The sequence below is a fragment of the Rhinoderma darwinii genome, chromosome 5 (genome assembly GCF_050947455.1).
Source record: "Rhinoderma darwinii isolate aRhiDar2 chromosome 5, aRhiDar2.hap1, whole genome shotgun sequence".
In the NCBI taxonomy this organism is placed as follows: Eukaryota; Metazoa; Chordata; class Amphibia; order Anura; family Rhinodermatidae; genus Rhinoderma; species Rhinoderma darwinii.
Genome location: NC_134691.1, coordinates 307,139,367 through 307,162,006, shown reverse-complemented (window position 1 = coordinate 307,162,006; position 22,640 = coordinate 307,139,367). Strand labels below are relative to the sequence as shown.

At 41.5% G+C, this 22,640-nt stretch overlaps 1 protein-coding gene across 3 annotated transcripts in view; it reads left to right on the top strand.

Moving 5' to 3' along the window:
- ESYT2 (extended synaptotagmin 2) overlaps window positions 1-22,640 on the top strand; it is a 110,332-nt gene that overhangs the window by 54,787 nt on the left and 32,905 nt on the right. For all 3 annotated transcript variants that reach the window (XM_075827410.1, XM_075827409.1, XM_075827408.1), the window contains exons 2-6: window positions 4,554-4,595; window positions 9,155-9,289; window positions 10,505-10,581; window positions 13,347-13,419; window positions 14,552-14,641. In XM_075827410.1, the coding sequence (XP_075683525.1) occupies window positions 4,554-4,595; window positions 9,155-9,289; window positions 10,505-10,581; window positions 13,347-13,419; window positions 14,552-14,641 (417 nt within the window). The remainder of the gene's footprint in view (window positions 1-4,553; window positions 4,596-9,154; window positions 9,290-10,504; window positions 10,582-13,346; window positions 13,420-14,551; window positions 14,642-22,640) is intronic.

The following is a 22,640-nucleotide window of genomic DNA, read 5'->3' as shown; positions in this document are numbered from 1 at the left end:
TAAGCGGTTGAGCGCTTGCACGAGTACCTCTGCCGCTTCGTTTTAGCGATTTGGTGGGGGTCTCAGTGCTCGGACCCCACCAATCAAAACTTCTGACATGTCACAATGACCTGTCAGAAGCTTGTCAAACGTTTATTTACCCTTTTTAATTCCCTTTTTTTTTTGTTTTTTTTCCCTCCTCCAACCCCCTGAAAACATTAGTGCCCACTGCAGAAGGTGCCACTGAAACTCCCAATTGCCGACACACTGGTCGGGGATTCCGCTTCTAGCTGGAGTCCTTTACGTCTCTGTCCATATATGGATAGTGATGTCAGGGACTCCTTCTAGGAGCGCTATCCCCTGCCAGAGCATTGCTGACGCTCTGGCCATGGATTACACTTCTGGAGGAGCCCCTGACGTCTCTGTCCATATATGGACAGTGACGTCAAGGGCTTTTCCAAGACAGGAGCCTCCGGCCAGAGATCTTGCGATGCGATGGAACGCCATAGTTGAAAGCCCTGACATCCCAGTCTATTTATGGACAGTGACTTTAAGAGTTTTTCCTGGGCTCAGCACTCAAAGAATCGCAGTGGATCGGTCATCAGTATAAAACAGCCCCCAGCCTGGACAACCCCTTGCATTCGATCTTGAAAACTGCAGCACGCCAGTTCAAGCATTTTAGGACTTGTATTCACCTTGACCACATTTTACTACAACTCTTCAAAACCGGAACTGCAATCGCATTAAAACCACAGTAGCACCCACATAGTTTTTGGTTTTCTTTTAAGCCTTTTCTTTCCACTGATTTTGAAGTGTGCTGTTGACATGGTTTTACATTACTGCAGTATGTGAATGCAGCCTAAGCCTATTTGCACACCACACTTGCTCCATATGTCAGGCAGGAAGAAAATAAGTAAATCTGCCACGTACAGCTCCATTCAAAGTACTCCCTCCGCTCTAACATGCCAAGTACTTGCACACAACCTGGGCAGGCCTGCTCACTAACCGGGAAATCTGACTATCCAGCAGGGACTACACCATCCTCCAGCCCCCCCCCCCCCCCCCCCCGTCCTCCTGATGTTGGAAAGGTGAGGAGGGGGGACTGTCCAAAAAATAGTTTTCTGCTCTGCCTTGTGACTGACTAATTGAATCCCACTCAAAATAAATGTTACACTGGTCTCTTCAACCCTGTTCAATGTGACTTTTTATCTTTTTATATCCTTAAATGTGACCTCAATTTGCAGATATGAGCAGTTTGCACTGCGGCCTTTAATTCTAGGACATGACCAGCAGCAGATCATATCCGTGTTGATCCTGAGAAGCCAATGTTCCAGTTCAGTATGTTAAATAATTAAACGTGTGCCATGATAAGCAAAGTCAACTACTGCTATATTTAGTAATACCACAGCCGTACGGAGTATGAAAAGCCTAGCTTTAGCTTTACGTAGCATAATATGCATGGCAACGTCTACATTGTTGGGGGAATCTGGCATAATGTTATCACGTTTTCTCACGGAGGGAGGGAAGACTGCTCCATAGGTGACTTGTCCGCATTCATGGCGGTAATGGAGTCGAGCGCGCTGTGTGTTTGCGCCACTCTTCGTTCTGAATTCCTAGCTACAGATGTGTCCACGCTTCACTTTTCTTAAATTGCATTGTTATACAATAAGTTGTAGGGGTCATCCAATCAAAAGTATTTATCACCTATCTGCAGGATAGGTGATCAGTATCTGATCGCTGGGGGTCTGACTGAGACCCCTAGCGAGCAGGAGATCTAACACCGAGTCCTGCAAGGAACTAGTGCATAGGCATGTCCGCTGCTCTATTCATTCTCTACACTGTCTTCGTCAATCCCATAGAGAACAAATAAAACGGTAGACACGCATGCGCATCATCTCGCTTCATTGCAGGACTCGGCGGGTCACGGTTTGCCGATCGCTGGGAGTCCCATTGGTGTAGAAGAAATATATAAAGTAAACTCATTGAAAAAAACACTACAGCAGTCTCTCCTTAGCTTGAAGTGGCAATATATAGGGAACGAACGATTGCAACTGCTCTACAAAGTAGATAAGTGTTTAGGTGTAATGTTCCTGTTTTAAGTGCCAGATTTTGGCCCAGTGCAATAATCACATGTAAACCTGTAAAAGTACTGATCATCTATGCTGGGCCGTCAAGTGTTTCAGACTAATCCAAAACTGTTGGAAAAGCTCATGGTTGAAGAACCATAAGGTTTGTGACCATTAGGGAGCGGTTGGCTTCTAGCACAATGTGGGTCAGACCTTGGAGATATTGCAGCTATTGTAGACATCTCATTTTATTAGACTGCTTAAAAAGGTTGTACTAAAAATCTAATGAAAGCCCCCCCACCCCAGTCACAGCACAACTCTTTCTATATAGGCTGTGCCTGGTATTGCAGCTCATCCCTATTAATGTGAATGGAGCTGAGCTGCAATACCAGGCACAACCTATGGAGAAGAAAGGAGCTGCTTCTGGAAAAAAAAGCTTTCTCCTCCTTTTTTTTTATTTTTATTTTTAAATTTTTTTTTTAAATCTCCTATAACTTCTATTAGATGGCAAACTAAACAGGGTGAAATACATCAAAGGCGAAATTAACTAATCACTTCACTTGGTGTCTGAGCTTGTACCCCTTCCAATTCAAACAGAATTTTCAATAAAATCTTCTAAGTAAAGTGCCATTGATTTCACTTTCATTACAAAAGCCTTTTTTTATTTATTTTTACTCTGTATTCGAAGACCAGAAAAGTCTTGGGCCTCATGCACTCGACCATAGTGATGTGCACGGCCGTGATTTGCGGCTCGGACGGCCGTCGAGTCACCCGCGAGCCGGCTGCAAATCGCAGGCCGCGTGCATTAATTTCTATGAGCCTGGTCCGCAAAACACGGCCATAATAAGAAATGTCTGTTCTTTTTGTGTGGTCCAGGCTCCTGGGCAATACATGGACTGTGGAAACAACGGTTGTGTGCATGGGGCCGCAATTCACCCGCAGAATACGTTCGTGTGCATGGGGCCTTAATTCTCAGTGGACCGAATTTACGCAGAATGAGGGAGTCTCGGACCATTTAGGAAGAACCCACATAGGATTACAATCATCCCTGTGGTCCCTTTTTTTTAGTTGATTTATTTTGTGACAAAAATCTTTCCCGCCGTCTCGGTCGGGAAGAATTATTTACTCTAGTAATAGCGCTAATTGGGTCCTGCACCCAGGAGAAAGCATTTTAGATGGCCCAGTAACGGGCCTGCGATTTGGGTGGAAGGTGTGATCAAGGCACCATGTTCGGTTTTATGTCAGAATGTGCGGCTGTTCGGGTCAGACCAACGGCGCGTTGCCTGAAGACTGCAACTGCCCACCCTAATTTCGCTCTTTATAGGTCAGGAAGGATTAAATGTATTACATGTATATTAGGCTCGGTTCACACGGTGGAAATTTTGCAGCGGAACCCACCGCAAAATCCTTCACCTTATTCATTTCAATGGGAGTTGGACGCTATTTTTTTTTTTTTTAGCTAGCAGGAAAAAGAAGCGTCAAACCTCCCATTGAAGTCAATGGGAGGAAGAATCTTTCTGTATAATTTTGCGATGGGGCCCGTCACGTAAAATCTGCCGTGTTAACGGACTCCATTTGTTACAGCTTTTATTAGAAGGGGGAGGGGAGCTGCTCAGCGGTAATGAGTGGGAAAATCTGGTTACATTTAGGCTCGAGCTTTTGACTGAGCCGGTTTTATGTTAATTAAATAGTCGATGTTTGAAAAGTTGTTATTTAATAGATCTATAACAAAGAAGCTGTGGCCAAGTTTTTCCAACATATTCACTTGCCTCTATTTCTAAATGATTAGTATGATTTGTAATCCCGACCTTAAAGACTGTAGTATCGTCCAGAAATTAAAGACAACCTCTAAAAATGGCTTTATCTTATAGTCTGGCTGTTTTCAGTTGTTGTAAGCTATCGGTGGAGTTTTATATTGTCAATGTAACCCTTACGTGGAGAGATCACATTTAATGGTGCGCATCCATTATGGCCACTGCTAGTTGCTAGAATGGTTGGCCGATTATAGTCCGTGGCTGCCCAGAAAAAGCAAAGTGTAGCTGACTGGAGATGACGTGGCTTTGCTAGTGCTGCTGCCACTTGCTTCTACGATTGACAGGGATTACAATGGTCGGATGTTTGAGGCATATCCCAGCAAAATGCCACAAATGTCTATGCTGAAGCCACCTTTAGATAAATGGTAACCGTGCCAGAAGTCATTGGGAAGCGGTGAGGTAAAATGCTTACCCCAGGCTTACGTGTCCTATGGATGGAGGCAATAGGCAGGCAATGTGTTGGGCAGTCTGTGTGCTTTTATTAGTGACCACATTATAAATGCCCACGCGTTTTATAGGTCTATGAAGGCAACCCTAATTTTGGTTCCTGAACGGAAACCTCCATGTAATGTGTTTGGATTGATAACTATAAAATCTCATACAACAACTTACATTTCATTATTATGTATTGTTTTGTAATTTTGTAAATTCTATATTTCTTCTCATGGTTTTTCATCCTTTTTGTATTTTATAGGTCCATTTTCCTGACATTGAAAGAGCTGAATGGCTGAACAAGGTATGTCTGCCACCATTTCTATAGTCCTTTCCATAGGAGGTCTCCTTCACGGGTGATGAAGTGTTGTTTAAATGCAACATCTTTGAAGTGCAAGTATATGGGGGACAGAAGGCATAATGCACAAAATACATATATAATATATTTACACCTAAACAGTCTGTCGCAGAGACAGCAAACATACAAAATTCTTAGAGGAGCTGTCTCCTCTCCTGACATGTCTGTTTTAATGGATACTTGCCTTCCCCATTAAACACTTCTGAAGCATCTTTTCTTAGAACTCTGCATTTTGCCATTCCTCTGTTATTCCTCCTGGAAATGTATGAAGAAACAAACAAATGGGTGTTACCATTCTTTCTGTTGTCGTATTGATGTCAAGGGGGAAGGGAGCACAGGAGTGAACTCGACTGAATGCCCTGTCAAAACTTCTTGCATATTTATAATGTTGACCGGTACAGGGCATGCTTATCCTTGTAGTGCACATTAAACACTCTGAAGCACAGCGATGTTCATGTGGAGAATTCATACTTGTTGCCTACCTGGCAGCGGTGATGGAGTGAACAGTCAGGAACAGGGCAAGGGCACAGAAAGAAAGTGTTTATAGTAATGGACACCATATAATTTTTTGGAGTGGTCTGCAGGGGACCTCTTATGTAAATGTCACTTATTTAATTTGGGGTATTATAGGGCATGTATTGTGACGTGTAGACGTGGAACCGGTCCAGCACATCAGATCAAGCTTTGCTTCGCGTCCCATTGTTATTTTGGCTGTACATAGGAAATAAACAGATGGTCTTGTATTCTTGTTATACGCTATTGAGGAGATGGCACAATGGCACCTGCTGTCATTATAGAGGTCCGTAAATGTGCAATGTTTACAGTTTTAGGCCTTAGGCCTGAGCTACGTGGGCGATCTTTTAGACCTGCATAATTAGGGCATTCACAGACAGGGTAACAGATTAATCTCTCCTGATAGTATGCAATGTCTTGCAGGACTTGCATTTAACTTTAATGAGCTTTTCCAGTTTTAAATCCTGCTTATTTAGTGCACGATAAAGTTTAGCTGCGTTCTAATGTACTTTGTGTTTTACCTCTTCGTAGTTTAAGATCTCTGCTTGCTGCCAGTGAATAAAAACATTATTGTTTACATCCAGATGCTCTCACAGGGTGTACATATAGGGGGCCCAGAGATCCTTCTCTTACACAAGAATACAGCAATACTATAAATGACATGTCAACTGGGGATCCTGTTACAGATTTGGCATTGGGGCCCAGCTCATCAACTTATGCATGAGCTTCCGTTATGTACAATATGATCTTTCTGGCATGGGATTTGTATTGAATAATTTCTCAACCATCCTCTACAATGCAGGTATACAGCTCCGCTACTGTGCATTTTCTTTTTCACTGTAAATAAAAAATCACCAGTGTAGCTTAACGCTTAGGGTATGTTCACACGACCAAGTTTCAGACGTAATTCGGGCGTCTTACGCCCCGAATTATGTCTGAAGAAACGGCTCCATTACGCCGACAAACATCTGCCCATTACTTTTATTGGGTTTTACGCTGTACTGTGCCGACGACCTGTCATTTTACGCGTCGCTGTCAAAAGACGGCTCGTCAAAAGAAGTGCAGGACACTTCTTGGGACGTAACTGGAGCCGTTTTTCATTGACTCAATTGAAAAACCGCTCCAATTATGTCCCTAATGGACGCCGCCAAAAACGGAAAGGTTTTCGCCTGAAAACAGCTCCGTAATTTCCGACGTATTTTGCGCTGTCATGTGAACATACCCTTAGTGTGAGTAAAAGCATCATTGTCACTGCTCAATTACATATCATCCAGTCCTCTTATGGAACCAGCTGGCCCTGTGGGAGCTGCTAACATGTCCTGAAGACATCTGGGCAGAATCTTTTCTTCTACCAAAAATAGGCATCTATACATACCTCCCAACTTTCAATTATAGCAAAGAGGGACATCCGATGTGGCAATTTTTTTTCTTAAGCCACGCCTCTAACCCCGCCCATACACGCTCGGTTCAGCCCATACAGTATAATGCACCTATAGAACCCGTACACGTTATAATTCCTCTATAGCTGCCTCGCACACAGTATACCTTTTTATATTGCCTCCCACACCGTATAATGCCAAATAGCTGCCCCCATAAAGTATCATGCCCCCATAGAGGACACAGATCTAGTTGAATCTGGGACATACCACCAGCCGCCCGGGACAGCGAGACACTGACCGGAATCCGGGACTGTCCCTCTGAAGTCGGAAAGGTTGGGAGGTATGACTATATGCTGGTTCTCGCCTAGGCAGGAGCAGTGTATGTCAGCTGGAATTGGAGATTATTGTGGAGCGGCTGCTAATGTCACCAATAGGAGGTGAGGGTAGGGTGGCCACCATCAAACTTTTTCTCCTGGCCATAATGATGCAATTGTGTTCTTGTAAATTGATTTGAAAGACTCTTCGTTCTGTTGACAAAATTAATACATCCACACTAACTTGGATGGTAAAACAATGTACGCAGTATTTATCAGGATTATATATAAGGGCACTCCCTCCTAGGGATGCACAATGCATCGAAATTTCTATACTATTTCGATACTGTGCCCCCGCAAACATTTCAATTCATGTTATGCAATTCTAAGCTGGTAGCCGCATCAAATCATGCTGATCACGCAAGTGTCCCCGTGCGATCAGGAGCGTGGCAACGCCTGTAATACACAGCCGTAGCCCTACCGTAACAGCGGAGATTAGAGAAAACTGTCCGCTGCCATCCCATTGAATCGCGTGATCAAAGCTGATCGTGGTATTCAAAGGGAAAATAAGAAGGAGGGGCCCGCTTTGATCTCCTCACAGTGGGACATACCTTATATGGATAGATATATGCCAGTACATTAAAGTTAAAAAATAAAAATCCCATTATGGGATTAAAAAAAAAGTCATGTCAAATTAAAATTTTTAAAAAAATCAGTAAAAACAGCGCCAGGATGCAAAGAGGAAAATCTAAATTGTTCCGTCCTCAAAGCCAAGATTGAATGTGTTAACCCCCAATGTTGCCATTATGTGAGGGGTCACGTATTAATGTGTGAGGCACATGGTGTTATGAATTTAGTACTTTCACGTGCCTCACATTGTAATTAACCCCATCATGTACCTCACACACTAGCCCAATCTGGCCAATTATGACACTGAGGTACAAGATGGGGTTAATTACTGTTAATGTGAGGCACATTGAGGTTCAAACTTACCACCACGTGCCTCGCGTCACAAAATGGGAGGAGTTTATATTTTTGTGGGTTTTCTACTGTTGGCAAAGTATCGTTTTGGTATCAAATTGGAATAGTACTTGAAGCATCGGTATCGAAGTCCAAATTCTGGTATCGTGACCGGGGACCATACTGAATGAAGTTAAAGGAGCGGTACGAGTTCAGTAGTTTCTCCAGTTTCCATGTCTAGTTGCTCGAGCAGTAACCTGTTGTGTATTCATACATTCAATAAATGCAGCAAATCCATAGTAGCTGCTTATACATGGATTTGAATAAATTTAAAAAAGCATCTATATAGCTGTGTTTCCAGAGATCTTATCCCGGGAATCCACTTTTTTTTTTTTTTTTTTTTAACAGAAGTATATTATGGGGTATTCTCATGAGAACTTTTTTTTTTTATATATATATATATATATATATATATGTCCGCACTAGACATTTCCCTGTATTGACAAAGTGAAGTGCCGCTAAGTCAGAGCGTCCACGTATTACATAATCGGCCAATAATTTGAATAGCCGCATGTCATATTACAATTATCAGCCGATGTCCCATCAAGGTTTACGAGACAACGGTCTTAAATACTTTTGGTACTTTTAGCAATAGGTTAAATAATGATCACACCGGTTTACCCTTTTTTTTTTTTTTTTCTTCTTCCTGTTTTTAGGTGGTGATAATCCCCACCCCCCAGCATGCGTGCTGCGCTACTGTTTCATGGCAAATTTGCGTTAATTTGGCAGCTGCTATAACGTTAAATCTTCTGTAAATTCCGTACCCACAATCTCTGGCTGGCTAAACTTCTATTTGTCCACTTCATCTATCTGGTCATCGATCACTGTGGGGAACACTATTGGTCTTGCACTTTTTTCAGATACGATGGTGGTCTGCAGGATCTATATACATACAATTCCATCCATTCTTCCATTGCTTGCTATGATGTCTGTTATTTGTGTGCTGACCCCGCTGTTGCCTATTTTTAGCATAGCCCCGTATATTCTTAGCTCTTTATTTCATTCACATGAAGTCACGTTTCTTAATTAACCCTACAAGCTTGTCGCACGTGATTTTCCCGACACTTTGAGATTACACCATGGGGACATAGTTATAAACAGTGGCTCCAAGGAAGAGCAGGGTCTTTCACATAGAAGCTAGACACATTTTCAGTCTTGTCCGCTTTGACAGGCGCCACTTGTGTCCCCTATGCCCTATGATAGATTAAGATTTACTGCAGTAAAGTGAATGTACAAATGTGAATGAAACCAATTAAGGTGATTTCTGTTTTCTTTACAGACAGTCAAGCACATGTGGCCCTTCATCTGCCAGTTCATAGACAAATTGTTCAGAGAGACCATAGAACCGGCCGTCAGAGGAGCCAATGCCCATCTGAGCACGTTCTGTTTTACCAAGATTGACATGGGCAGTCAGGTAAATGGTTGTAGGGTTTAGGGTGTCATTTCTTCTGCCCCATGGCACAGGTAGTGTTACGTGACCAATTACCACACATCAAAACAGTGTGTTTTACCGTGTTTTTGCAATGCAGTTATTGGCTACACAGCTTGTGCAGGTGAAACATGTAGAAGCCATATATTTCACCTGTACAAGCCATGCGGACAAAAAAATAATTGCAAAACTGCAATTGGCATGTGTGTGTGCCCAAATGAGAAATGTAATGACATCAGCAAATGTAATACATAACCGCTACGTCTGAGAGCAATTTTATACGTTTGATATTACTACTTTTGACGGACTACTGATCCTGAATATTATAATTTTTATATATTTTATATACCACTACACACAGCAGTTTGGCAGGGCTTAAATATATAAAATCTCTTACCTTTTTTCAATTTTTCATTGATCTTTATGTATTAGACTTCTTAAAATGTTATTGGCTATTTGCTTGTTGTGAACAATTGTTATACAGTTCCAGTGCGTCTAAATGTAAAAAATGGATCTACTTTGCACATAATGGTAGAATATTTTTAAATCAAGACTATATGCATACAGCTTATGTTGACAAATGTGTCTCCATGGTCACAGACTGCAAACAAACCCTGTGTTGTCTGATTTAAAAAACATGCTTTACTCCCTTACAGACAGAAGTAGAGGGGGCAGAAGAACTGTGTCTCCATCGTTAAATACTACAAAACATGGGTCTGCATTGAAGCTGTGGACTCCATATTGTAGGATATTTTTATTAAAGTCTATGAACAAAGTTGCTTTTTTTTAAATTAGCACTGTAAAAAAAAAAAAAGAGATGCAGATCAGCTTTAGGACCAATTTACAGCTGATCACTGGGAGTCCCAGCAGCGGGACATCCTGTTCCCAGTTTATCATCAGTGGGACTCTTTTGACAGTTATTTTCGAACACGTACAACCCCTTTAATCATAATCGGCTGGTAAGACTGTCTAGAACACCATTACTGTTGTCACGGGTGTTAAGCAATATGTCCTCTACAGCTGCAGACATTATTTATGGGCGAAGAAGCTGACTAAGGTTCTTCTCTCAGAAGTTCTCGCAATAAAATGACCAGCTCTAGAAGTCCTCCAATACAAACCAAAGATGATTGAAATACCTTGTATGAGGTCTGAAAAAATACCGAGATTACCTTGACCTCTCATGTTTCCTTTTTCTGACAGCCACTAAGGGTAAATGGTGTGAAAGTGTACACTGAAAATGTCGACAAGAGGCAGATTATACTAGATCTCCAGATAAGGTAAGATATCCTGACATCTGACAAGGTCTGTTTTATATTCAATCTTGAATAGTCACAATTCTATTTAAAGGGGACCTAGTAGTAGATTGTGTACATTAAGGCCAACTTCACGCGTTCAGGATTTGCTGAGGATTTAGGCATGAATTCTGCAACTAAATCCTTATCAAATTCGTGCACCTTCCTTCTCTAATGCAAGTGAATGGGGTATTTTATACCCCATTCATTCACTTGTAGCGTAAAAAAGACAGGAGTCCCCGGCCAGAGATCTTGCGATGCTCTGGCCGGAGACCCCACAGTAGAAAGCCCGACATCACTGTCCATACATGGATAGAAATGTCAAGAGCTTCCCCGGGCTCAGTGCTCAAAGTAGCTCTGAGTGCGGAGAATCCTCAGCCAGTGTCAGTTTTTTCCGGCCGTTACAAGGATTGATTGATTGATTGATAAAAACGGATCCACTGACTTCTACGGGAGCCGTGGGGCCGTCAAAACTAGGACATGTCCTATTTTTTGATTGCTAGTTTTCACGGGCTGTTAAGAAAACGGGCAGTATAAATGCATCCATAGAACCCTATTCTGTTAACGGCCGTGTGACGGCCATTACAAAAATACCCGTCGTACGGCTGTTTTTTCACTGTCGTATGAATGTAGTCTTAGATTAATTATTTCTCCCCCAATATCCTTCACGTACTAATATACTTCTTGTCTTCAAGTTGCCCTGTTTCCCAGTTGTGTAATGCGGTCCCACACCTGCCATATATCAATGACTCTTTGGATTCACAATGTGACGCGTATATAGTAAAGTGCAATGTGACCGTTACATAGGTCATAAAGTGACCAATTCAATAAAGTGACTGTTACATATAACAATGTTCGTAGTATAATTCAGAGGGCTATAATATAATCAATCTGTAAAACTTACATCGGTGTATTTCTATTTGTCATCAAGGATCCATGTATCACCCATATATGTTGTATTTTGATTATTTTTAACATGGTTTACTCAATTGGATATAATTATCAAATGACATCACATTCCCTATAAAATCCTCTGTTAACACATTGGGATATTGTTTGGGAAAGGCCCATATTTGGGGCTGAAATGAAATGTCTCATTATGATGGGTGAATTAAAGACACTTTTTTTTTTTTTTCTGTGTGTACATCACATCACAGTCCCAATATTAATGGCGGTTAATTCTACCAATGCATCCAGTATGATGGTCGTAGCCTATCAAATCCAAACACACCTCAAGAAAAGGAAAACTGCAGCACACCTGTATTGAAGGTATCAAAAAAACGCAGGAAGTTTAGTTCCCGAGTGTGGGTATTTTTCATGCTTGAAAGACCCACATTAGCACCTTTTTTTGGATACCTTGAATACACGTGCGTATGTATTAAAAAAATAGTTTTTTGTTTTTTTATAGAGCGGATAGCTCCTTTGACAGATCAGAGCAGGAATTGTCATTAGAATTTCTCAGTAGTGCAGCCTCAGGGTTTAGACGTTCAACTTTAAGAAATATCTCCGCATCGAAAGAACTCTTTTTGAATTTTAATGTACACTAAAGGACCTTTTTTCTAAATGTATTTTTATTAGTCCATATATAGTTTTGCAGGGTTCTCTTTAAGGCAGAAATGTAGCACTTTGATACTTGGTCCTTCGGGCAGATATGAAAATGATCCAGGTATAACCTATAAAGGTGGATGTTCTAGAATGTAACCTCGTATCTTGTTTACGTTGTATTTGCATCCGTCCTGTTAATTTGTTGGCTGCATGGTTTTTATAGGTTTCATATTACTTGAATGTTTTACATTGTAGAGTGCCCTCTGATGGGCGCTAGACCAGGGTGGAACTAGAATTCAAAGTCAGGAATGAAAAAGGGAAAAGCAAAAGGGAGGATCCTATAGGGCGCTGCTACGTGGTTATTGAAAGATAGTCAAGGATGGTAAATACAAGAGTAAATACGTGAATATTTATTTATTTAAGCTACGCGTTTCGACACTGTACCAGCGTCTTCCTCAAGACGCTGGTACAGTGTCGAAACGCGTAGCCTAAATAAATAAATATTCACGTATTTACTCTTGTATTTACCATCCTTGACTATCTTTCAATAACCACGTAGCAGCGCCCTATAGGATCCTCCCTTTTGCTTTTCCCTTTTTTATTTCGACTAGCGGTAACCGTTCTGGTTTACCGGCTTTGGATCCTGGCAGCAGCACTAAGTGGACTTATTACTCTTTGCCTTCATTACGTATTTTCGAGGTGAGCAGAACCGATTACGTTTATGGCTCTCCCGTTATCCCATTGACCTTCACTATGTGGCGCCGTGCTTTTTGCTTCTGTATTCATTTAAAAGTCAGGAATGGGCCCCCTTCTCTGATCATAAATCGAACTGCAGCCTGTCTACGGATGTGATGGATAATAGTGCCATATTAGCAGAGCTTCAGCACAACGGAGAACCCACATAGTAGTCCTAGATCGCAGCCCCCTCAGCCTCTGGACCCCATTGCTGATCGTATGGTTGCTATAGTTACGCCCACGGGACTGTATAAATAAATAAAATTATACCTCGTGTCTCTTTGAATAAATGTCTACCTTTTCATCTCTTTACTGAAATGTTTTATAAAAAAAACAGTCTGTGCAGCTGAAATGTGACGTCGCTATTCATGTTAGCAGCTAATGGATAGCGCATGTTTGTAATTACATCACTGTGGAAGCAAATTGCATGGATTTCAATCACCTCTTTGTTCTTTGTTTCCCCTTCTTAGTTTTGTAGGAAACACAGAAATTGATTTGGAGATTAAAAGATATTTCTGCAGAGCTGGTGTGAAAAGTATCCAGGTAAATAAGTGACCCCTTATTTTACACATGCAAAGAGCAGTGAAATGGTTATAGGAGATCTCCTCCGTATCTAGTAACCTGTGACGTTTCAAGTAACTGTATCCCATAGAACAGACTTAAACCGTCCTAAAATATGACGTCTTATGGTCCCTTTTTATAGACTTCTAGTATAGGTGCTCCTTGAGCTTAAACTTTCTAGAATATGTTGGGCAATTGCATATATAGTAATTCCCTAATATCCTAAATAGATCCACTTTCTCCCTGTGAGTCAACAGACGTAAGGGTTTACTACTGCGTGAATGGGCTTCAGATTACACGACGACTGAGTAATTTTTTTAATTTTTTTTTGTTATTTTATGACTTGCAGTGAGGAAGACACCAGGTGAGGGAACCGTTGGGGACTTAAAGGGATAGTGTCACCTTTACGAAAGATCTTATGATAGATGCGCTTTCTATATCACATCAGCGGATTCTATGCCACTGCTGAATGGCATCCAAACTGCTGCATACTAAAATAGGTGCCTCGTGTGTTGATTGGCAGATAGGCACCATGTGGTTGCGACCACAGGAATGAAGTCCATGCTTTCATTTGGGGTGCCGAAATAAAGTGTAAAACCGCTTGTTGATGTGATTTAAGAAAGAGAGCAGCTAATAGATTTTGTTTATTAAAGGATAGGTTCACCTCTGCAACCAATTTTTTATTTTATTTTTTTATTGCGATTACCTCTTTCTAAAACAAATGAAGCAACTTTGCAATTCAGAATTTCCCATTGTTTTGCATCTACAGTTCCTATGTAGACTTGTGTCCCCATGGCAACAGACTACAAACAAATTCTGTGTAGTCTGATCCTACATTGATACTCTTGCCAAACTACAAAGAAGTAGGGGACAGATTGAAGAAAGTATGACTGCAGGATTAGACTAGTACTAAATGTCTTCTACTGTAGGAGTAATGTAGTTTAACACCGCACCCTTTTAAATGAATGGGTGACCATGTAATAGATGTCGGAACAAGTCCACTAGAGCAGGAGCCACTCCTTCAAAAATGTTTATGAATATTCTGACATGTAAACTTGAAGTCCTGAATTATGTCTATGTAAAATATACACACATACATGTTCTTCTTTTCCAGCTCCACGGTACAATAAGGGTCATTCTGGAGCCTTTGCTTGGAGACATACCAATAATTGGGGCACTGTCCTTATTTTTCCTTAAGAAACCGGTGAGTGGGATTAATTTATTATTGTGCTTGGTTTTTTTTTTCCCCATAAATGTTGATGTGAGAGAATATAAGAGATTATACACCATTGCATCTCTGTCTTGTAGCCAATGCGATGATGATCATCATTCGAGTAACTTCTTAGAGTTCATAGGATTTAAATATAAGGTGATTGTATACATTTGTATTGTGTAAGTGCATGAAATTAACAGCGGTATGAGATCGGTTACGGCGACTGGTTTTGTTTTGCCTGGTCGTGAACATTCAAAGTGCATTTCCAATGATCTGGCAAAAAAAACAACCTTTTAATTCACCAAACTTCTGTAAAAAGAGAAATATTAATGGCCTCCACCCTTATGTCATCACTGAACTAGATGGTCTAGTTGCTGGGTATTTCCCTGGGAAACCATCAGTGCCTATCTGTTAATAGTTAGTATATGTTTTCAATGCTCCCATGCATTATTTGTGCTTTTCGTGTATTTTTCACTGTTTACGGGCTTACGTTATAGATTTACATCCGAGGTCTGACACCTGTAGCTCCCCTGCTGTTGGGAAAAGACTACCCCTATCATTCAATGACCGTCTTTAGCTACCATGGCATGATAGGACTTTTACTTACTCAACTGTTGGAAAGTTATAGGTTGCAAACCATTGATGTAAATGTATACGGCATATGCATTCCTATTTATGGTAGGTGTTGTCTTAGTAATTGGTTGCCAGGAAGTGCTGACAGAGGGAGGGAAAGGAGAAGCCAGGAGGGATTATATACAAAGACTTGTAGGCTCTGTGCTTTATCGAATGACTGATACATACCCCATGGCAGCTTATATAACAGACGAGAAATAGCGGCTTGTTAAGAAAATGTAAAGAGAGGGGTGAAGCACAAGCGGCTGAGCTTAGAAATATTTGTGCTCCCACCCCTCCCCCAGAGGTTTTGGATTATTGCTTTTCTGCATGTTTTTCATTATTGTGAACGATCCTCTTCTCTCTTGGTCTCTCAGAACCACTCTTAGTTGTTAAAAAGAAAATACAGTAAAACCCAGAATGCCTATCTAATATCAGAGCGCAGCGTTAACAGAGTTGGAACAATTCCCCGTTAAATGTAATACTCTCTGCATATGTTCGTGACGAGGGATTTTCAGTATAATCCACAGATGGAAACCGGAATTTCTCACCTCCCAAAGACTAATTCTGCATTTTATCAAATACATATTGCCAAGGCACAAGCCATATTAACATATGAAGCATTTTAAATGTATCAATACAGTTTAGTAGGATTTGATTTTTATCCAAGGGGCATGAAATGAACGAGTACACCAGGTCTTTGTCAGGACAGTGGTATTCACTGGCTACATCAATAAGACAGGATTTTTGTCCCCCTCATATTTTCCAGCCCGCCGTTATTGGCAGAGGATCCCTTGTTGTCCCGGGAGTGTTTGCAGGACTTCTCTCCCCTTATAAGGCAATGTTGTCCAAATTATTAATGTACATTCTTATCAAATGCGTCTGAGCGGACCCCGTGACTTCTTGTTTGGAAGTGTTGTAGTGTATGCTAAGATACACTTGGCATCTAGTTGTGTAACCTTGTGTAGCTGGGGAGAAAGTTTGTCATTTGCGGTAGATTAAAAGCTTAATTTCTCAGTAAAGAGATGTCTTTGTATGGAGAGGAGTCTGAGCCCTCTACCAGAGGAAAGGACATCCAGATAACCGCTCTGTGGACTTGACATGACATTATAGCCAAGAACTATAGTGTGTCTTAAAAGAGCACTAAACCTTGAATTCTAATTTTATGTAAGGAAAAATACTGATCATGAGGGCTGATGTTTTTCAGGGCATTCAGGGTCCGTTTTACAACCACCAGTGTTTGAACTTAAGGTAGAATACAGGCCTCCCTAAACAGTAACCTGCGTTCTGCTGACGAATTATCAGGACCGTGATGGCTTTTTCCTCTGATTTCGTAGGAGTATATTAGAAAATTGCTATATATGCAATTCCCTAATATTCTATTCTATGCTATCAATTAAAATCATAACCGATAAAACACTACTTGAGTTGAGCTGCAAATGTTCTAGTGTAAAAGTGCCTTTAGATCCTCCTCATTAGGGCTTATTCAGACGAACGGGATATACGTCCGTGCAACGCGCGTGATTTTCACGCGCGTCGCACGAACCTATATTAGTCTATGGGGACGTGCAGACAGGTGCGTGATTTTTACGCTGCGTGAGTCCGCAGCGAAAAAGTCACGACATGTCCGTTCTTTGGGCGTACTTCGCGCATCACGCACCCGTTTAAGTCAATGGGTGCGTGAAAATCACGCATGCCACACGGAAGCACTTCCGTGGGACGAGCGTGATTCGCGCAACAGCAGTGAAAAGGATGAATGAAAAGAGAAAAGCACCACGTGCTTTTCTGTTTACAAACATCCAAACGAAGTGTCATAATGATGGCGGCTGCGTGAAAAGCACGCAGCCGCGCATCATACGGGACTCGCACACGCAGCTGTCAAGTGCCTTTTGCGCGCACAAAACGCACACGCTCGTGTGAATCCGGCCTTACACTCAGCCTTTTATTAAAGGGGTTGTCTTTTAAGGATAACCCCTGTCCATATGCAATATTAGGGCATATAAACATCATCGAGATTGGCTTCCACTCTGGCGGACTGGAAACATTCGTGACTTATGTAGGTCATTAGGTTATTCGTCTGGCTGGCTGGCCATTACATACTACGGTCCCGTGCAGTGGACGTATCAACCTGCTGCAATATTGGTTGTATGCCAGGGTCTCAGGAGCTATACACGCGATGATGTGCAGTTCGCCACCGCGGCTTTCAGATAAAAGGGATGGTCTGTGATAAGACAGCGGCTTTAAGACTATTTGGAACCCAAGTTGTCTGCAGGGACCAGCTGATGGAGAACACTGTACAAACTAGTCAACAGTATCTTTTCAGATATTATTTGTTTAGCATGAAGCGTAAAGGCCCTTAGGCTTCGGTCACATCTGCATCAGGGCTCCGTTCCGACATTCCGTTGGAGCTTTCCGTCGGAACGGAGCCCTGACTGACGCAAACTGAAATCAATGGTGATGGTTTCAGTTTATGTCAGTCAGGGCTCCGTTCCGACGGAAAGCTCAGACGAAACGTCGGAACGGAGCCCTGACGCAGCTGATCGGGAGAATGTGTAAACCGTGCAGCGATCAGCCAACTAACAAGCAAACGCTCGTTTATCGGCTGATTACATGTTTTATTTTGCCAAGAAATGATTGCTTGTCGGCAGCACATCTCCCCGTGCAAACAAGGGATGTGCTGACGTCAAGATGCAAATACGTAGGCAAGAACAATCATATTGACGATTGTTTGTCCTCATTCTGTCCGACCATTGCTCCGTGTAAGTGGAGCTAAACGAGCACTGATCTTTGACGCTCCTTACCAGACAGGAAATCTGGTGGTATAAATCCTCCTAAAGGTCGTATTCACATTCACCTTGTGTGATCTAAACCCCTTTTTATATTGGGGCATAAGTGTGATGTGCTAATAGAGATATACTAGTGAGTGTAGGTGCACACAATTGTACCCACTAATAGAACTAAGGAAAATAATGTCCTCCTTGTCTGTCGGTCACAATTACCGGTTCTCTCTAAGCTAGGAAAAGTTGAGATGATCTTCAGATACTGTTGAGCGTGCGCTGAGACGCTGCCAATCAGATCTATAATAAATAAAATGTCTATTTTTAGAGTTTCATATTACTCGGTGTACTCAAGATTAGTCATTTTTATGGCTGTTGTATTTATTTTGTTTGACCTGTAAACGAAGCGTTGCCATTACACTATAAACCTGATCTATGAAATAGAGTGCAGAGAAAGGCACTATAGTAAAAGCTGAAATCTGGTTGCTATAGGCAGCAGCTTAGTTTTTTTTCTTGCTCTGTTTCACACACAAGGCCAGAGGTGCACAGAGGGGGCGCCATAACCTAAAGGGTTACCACTTGCGGATCTAGTTCATGCCATCAGACTCTGTTCACATTAGCTTTTTTATTTTTTTATGTCAGTCTGGTCCTTGTATTTTTGAGTAGCGTCGTGTAGCTCTGTTTTTTCTGTCAAATTTGGCAGAACTCTGAAGAAAACTTGACAATCACATTATAAGTCAATGGGATCAATCCGGATTAGTTGGGATCCATTTAAAATAATCTGCTATGGCTTCATTATGAAGTGAAGCAATTCACTAAAGAAAACCAGTAGGTCAGCACGCCGACTTTACGAGCATTGTCCCTTCATCAGGCTCACAGAGCTTTAGCTGAAGCATCTCTCGATCTATCATGAATTTCTGATTTCTGTTCTTTATGCACGGCCAAACGACTGGACCAATCTGCACCAAATTTGGCACATAAGTAATTCACGCGCGCCCTAAGGTTTAGACCAAGTTTCATCTCTCTCTTGTACCTACCGTTCTTGACCCATTCACAAAAACAAATATGGCACCACAGCTTCCACATCAAGGACCTTCCTCCAGATCACATCAGATGACCTGTCTTAGTCAATAGAAGCTCGCGGGTCCTTTATTCTTAGCCTCACTCACATACACACTGTTTTAGACCAGGTTTTCATAACAACCAAGCCATTTTTCTTTACTCAAAGTGTTACTCGATGTAACCGAGCTGAACCTATACTTGATTTGAGCATTCTCATAAATTGAACCCCTTTCATACCAGTCATGCCTCCAAAAAGAAGCCCTGCGCTTCGACTTTATTGGATATGTTGGCTTAATATCAGTAGGGAATTAAGTTTTTAACTACACACACACAAACTACAAACAAATAGACCAGTGTGAAGCCGGGGAACTCTGCTATTCTATATTATAAAAGTAAATGTCTGGATGCCTATAGAGGACAGACAAACGCCTAACCCATTTGACCCCAAATTTGGCACATAGGTACATCGGGTGTCTGGGAAGGTTTTCGTAAATTTCCCAACATTGCCATTGTTCTCTGTTATCAGCCATTATAGAGAATGTCTGTTTGTCGTCCTCTATAGGCATCCAAACACTTGAAATATTTTACCCCAAATTTGGCACATGGGTATATCGTGTGTTCAGGAAGGTTTTCATAAAGGTCACTACCTCGCTGTTCTCGGTTATCAGCCATTATCACATGATCGCGATCCAGTACTATAAAAGCGAATACCGACATTCGCTCTTATGGTGAAGATGGTTTTTATCTGGCAGTAGCAGGTAGTGCACTTTACAAGATAATGCTAGTTTGGAAGGTACAGGGGAGCGGTTACCCATAGCAACCAATCAGATTACTGATGGCCAGGAGGAAAGCTGCATTACTAGCAGTAGAGACTCCTCTTGCCCAACTGTAAGCTGATCAAATGTGTCATGCTGCTGCTGCTTGAGCTGCTGAAACTCCTCAGCAAACTCGGGCTTTCTCCGCAACAGATCAGACAGGTGGCTCTCAGAAGCGCAGAGACTCCTACCCGAACCCAGGCCAGAAAGCAAGCTGATCGAGCGCATCATGTTCAGCATGCTAATGAGTGGGCTTTCATGCATGATGCCGTTTTCACTTATGATCTAACCATAGTCTATGGCCAACTGGTAATAAAACTGACAATGTTAATCAACAGGCTCTTTCACAGTCTTATGACTCCATTTCCTACCAGTTTAGCTGTTTGGTATTTAGGAAGTTAAAATTGAAATAAACCGTGTGTAATTGCCCCTGGGTATATGGAGCTATTTAGCGATTTCCCCATAAACCAAGAACACCCGAGGGCATGGATTGGCCTCCTGGGCACCCTTGGAACAAATCCAACGAACACCTAGACAAACCGACACGTCATACCCGGGCAGCGCGGGGTAATTTTTGTCGTATTTTATATATTTATAGTGTATAACTTGACTGCAGTACAATAGGCCAATCTTAATCTAAAGAAGTCACACGGCTTTATATTGTGCTGTGTCTTTGATGATGTCGCATGCTGGCCTCGTGAGTGACATGAGTTGTAGTCATATCTCTCTGACCAGATATTTCCTATGATTCGATGGTTTCTAGAGAAGGTGCCTACTCGCCAGCAAGCAGCCTTGCATATAAAATTATGCAAAGAAATAAACCACCATTATGAGAGGAATCTATGCATCACATAACACTTTTTTTAGTAGCCATAAACAGTTGTGTTTTTCATGCATTTTCCATATAATATTTTTTTTATAAACTCTACATTTTATCTCGTACTTTTATGGCTATGTTGATATCTGCGTTGGAGGCTCCTTTGCGGATACTGTCATATTTGACAGCGCTATTTTTCCTGTCAAAACGGCAGACACAGTGTTGGGTTATAACCAAGTCCATGAGATCCATTGCACGATGATCGCGGCAGATTGTTGTGGTTTCCGTTATGAATTGAAGTCACAAGACAAATGTGAACACAGCCTTGACATGTTAACCCATGCTGGAAATAATTACTTCACTATTTGCTGCCTAACGTAAAATGGTAATTAGATGTAAATTATGACATTGTAAAATTACAATTACTGTACATCATTGTGTATCTGTGTTTTTAAGTTTTGTTGGACCTGTGTGTATTGAAACTTGTATTTCCAAAAGCTGCCAAAGCCTAAATTAATGTGAGGCACATCTAAAATTGACATGTTTCCTGTTGACTTAGTGGTTTGTCATTTCCTGTCATTAGGCGGAATGGGGAAAAAAAAATCATAACGTTAGAAATTAATAGTTTGTCTCGTGCTGCATGTTCAGAGTATGAATAAAGTAGTAGTAGCAATAATAATACTCTTTACTTTACTGTGTTTACACTTTTTTTTTAAAAATCCTTTGATACTTGAAGGCTATGTAAAACGTAAACGCATCTGCCAGTTTATTTAATGTGATAATTTTATTATTTGAGTTGTTACGATTGCGGCGATACCATATTTGTGTGTTATTTGTTTTGACACTTTTACAAAATAAAACCACTTTTTGGGGGGGGGGGGGGGAATTGTTTTTATTGCATTTTTACGGTAATCTATTTTTTTTTCCTCCATAAACTTTATTTAACTGCTTTTAAATTCGATTTTTTTTTTTTTTTTTCTTTTCCTTTTTTTTTTTAGGCCCACCAGGGGACTTTTCCATGCGATCTACTGATCGCTTATATAATGCTTTGGTATACTTAGTATATCAAAGCATTATTGCCTGTCAGTGTAAAACTGACAGGCAATATATATTATGCCACGCTTCTGGCATGGGCCAATAGGCAGTTGCTGAAGGCGGACTTGGGGGCCTTTGTTAGGCCCCCAGCTGCCATGGAAACCTGACGGTGCCCTGCAATTTATTTGCGGGGGCTCCGATGGGGTGACTGAGGGCGCTCCCTCCCACTGTTAAACATATTAGATGCTGCTGTTGCTATTGACAGCGACATCTAATGGGTTAAACTGCTGTAATCAGAGAGCGCTTCGATTCAGGCAGTTGCGGCAGGAGCCAGGCTGTGTATAACAGCTGTGCTCTTGCCGCTGATCGAGTGGGAACAGTGACAGTGCCCACGCGATCACAGGACGGATATGTCCGTCCTTATGCGGGAACTAGCTCCTGCATAGGACGGATATATCCGGCCTTCGTCGTAAAGGGAAACAAAAAAAAAAGTGAGATTCTCATTGTAATTATTCATGAGGGAGTCTTTCAGATTTTCTAATGAATATTTAGTAAACTGCTGCTTAGCCATGGAGCAGAGGGGTAACTTGCTGCCTAATATATCCCACCCCTGACAGGTCCCGTTGTAATGAGATGATTAATGTTATTCACTTCACCTATCAGTGGTTTTAAGGTTATGGCTGATCGGTGTAAATCTCACACAGGATGTACAACCATTGCAATAACTTATGAAATCCAGCTCTTATAGAGGGAACTGTCCACCTACACCGCACCAAAGACTTTATTACAAGGAGAATAAAGGATATATAAATTATCTTGAATTGATTACATCTCATTACTTGTAATCACATTACATGTTGTTGCGCCCAATA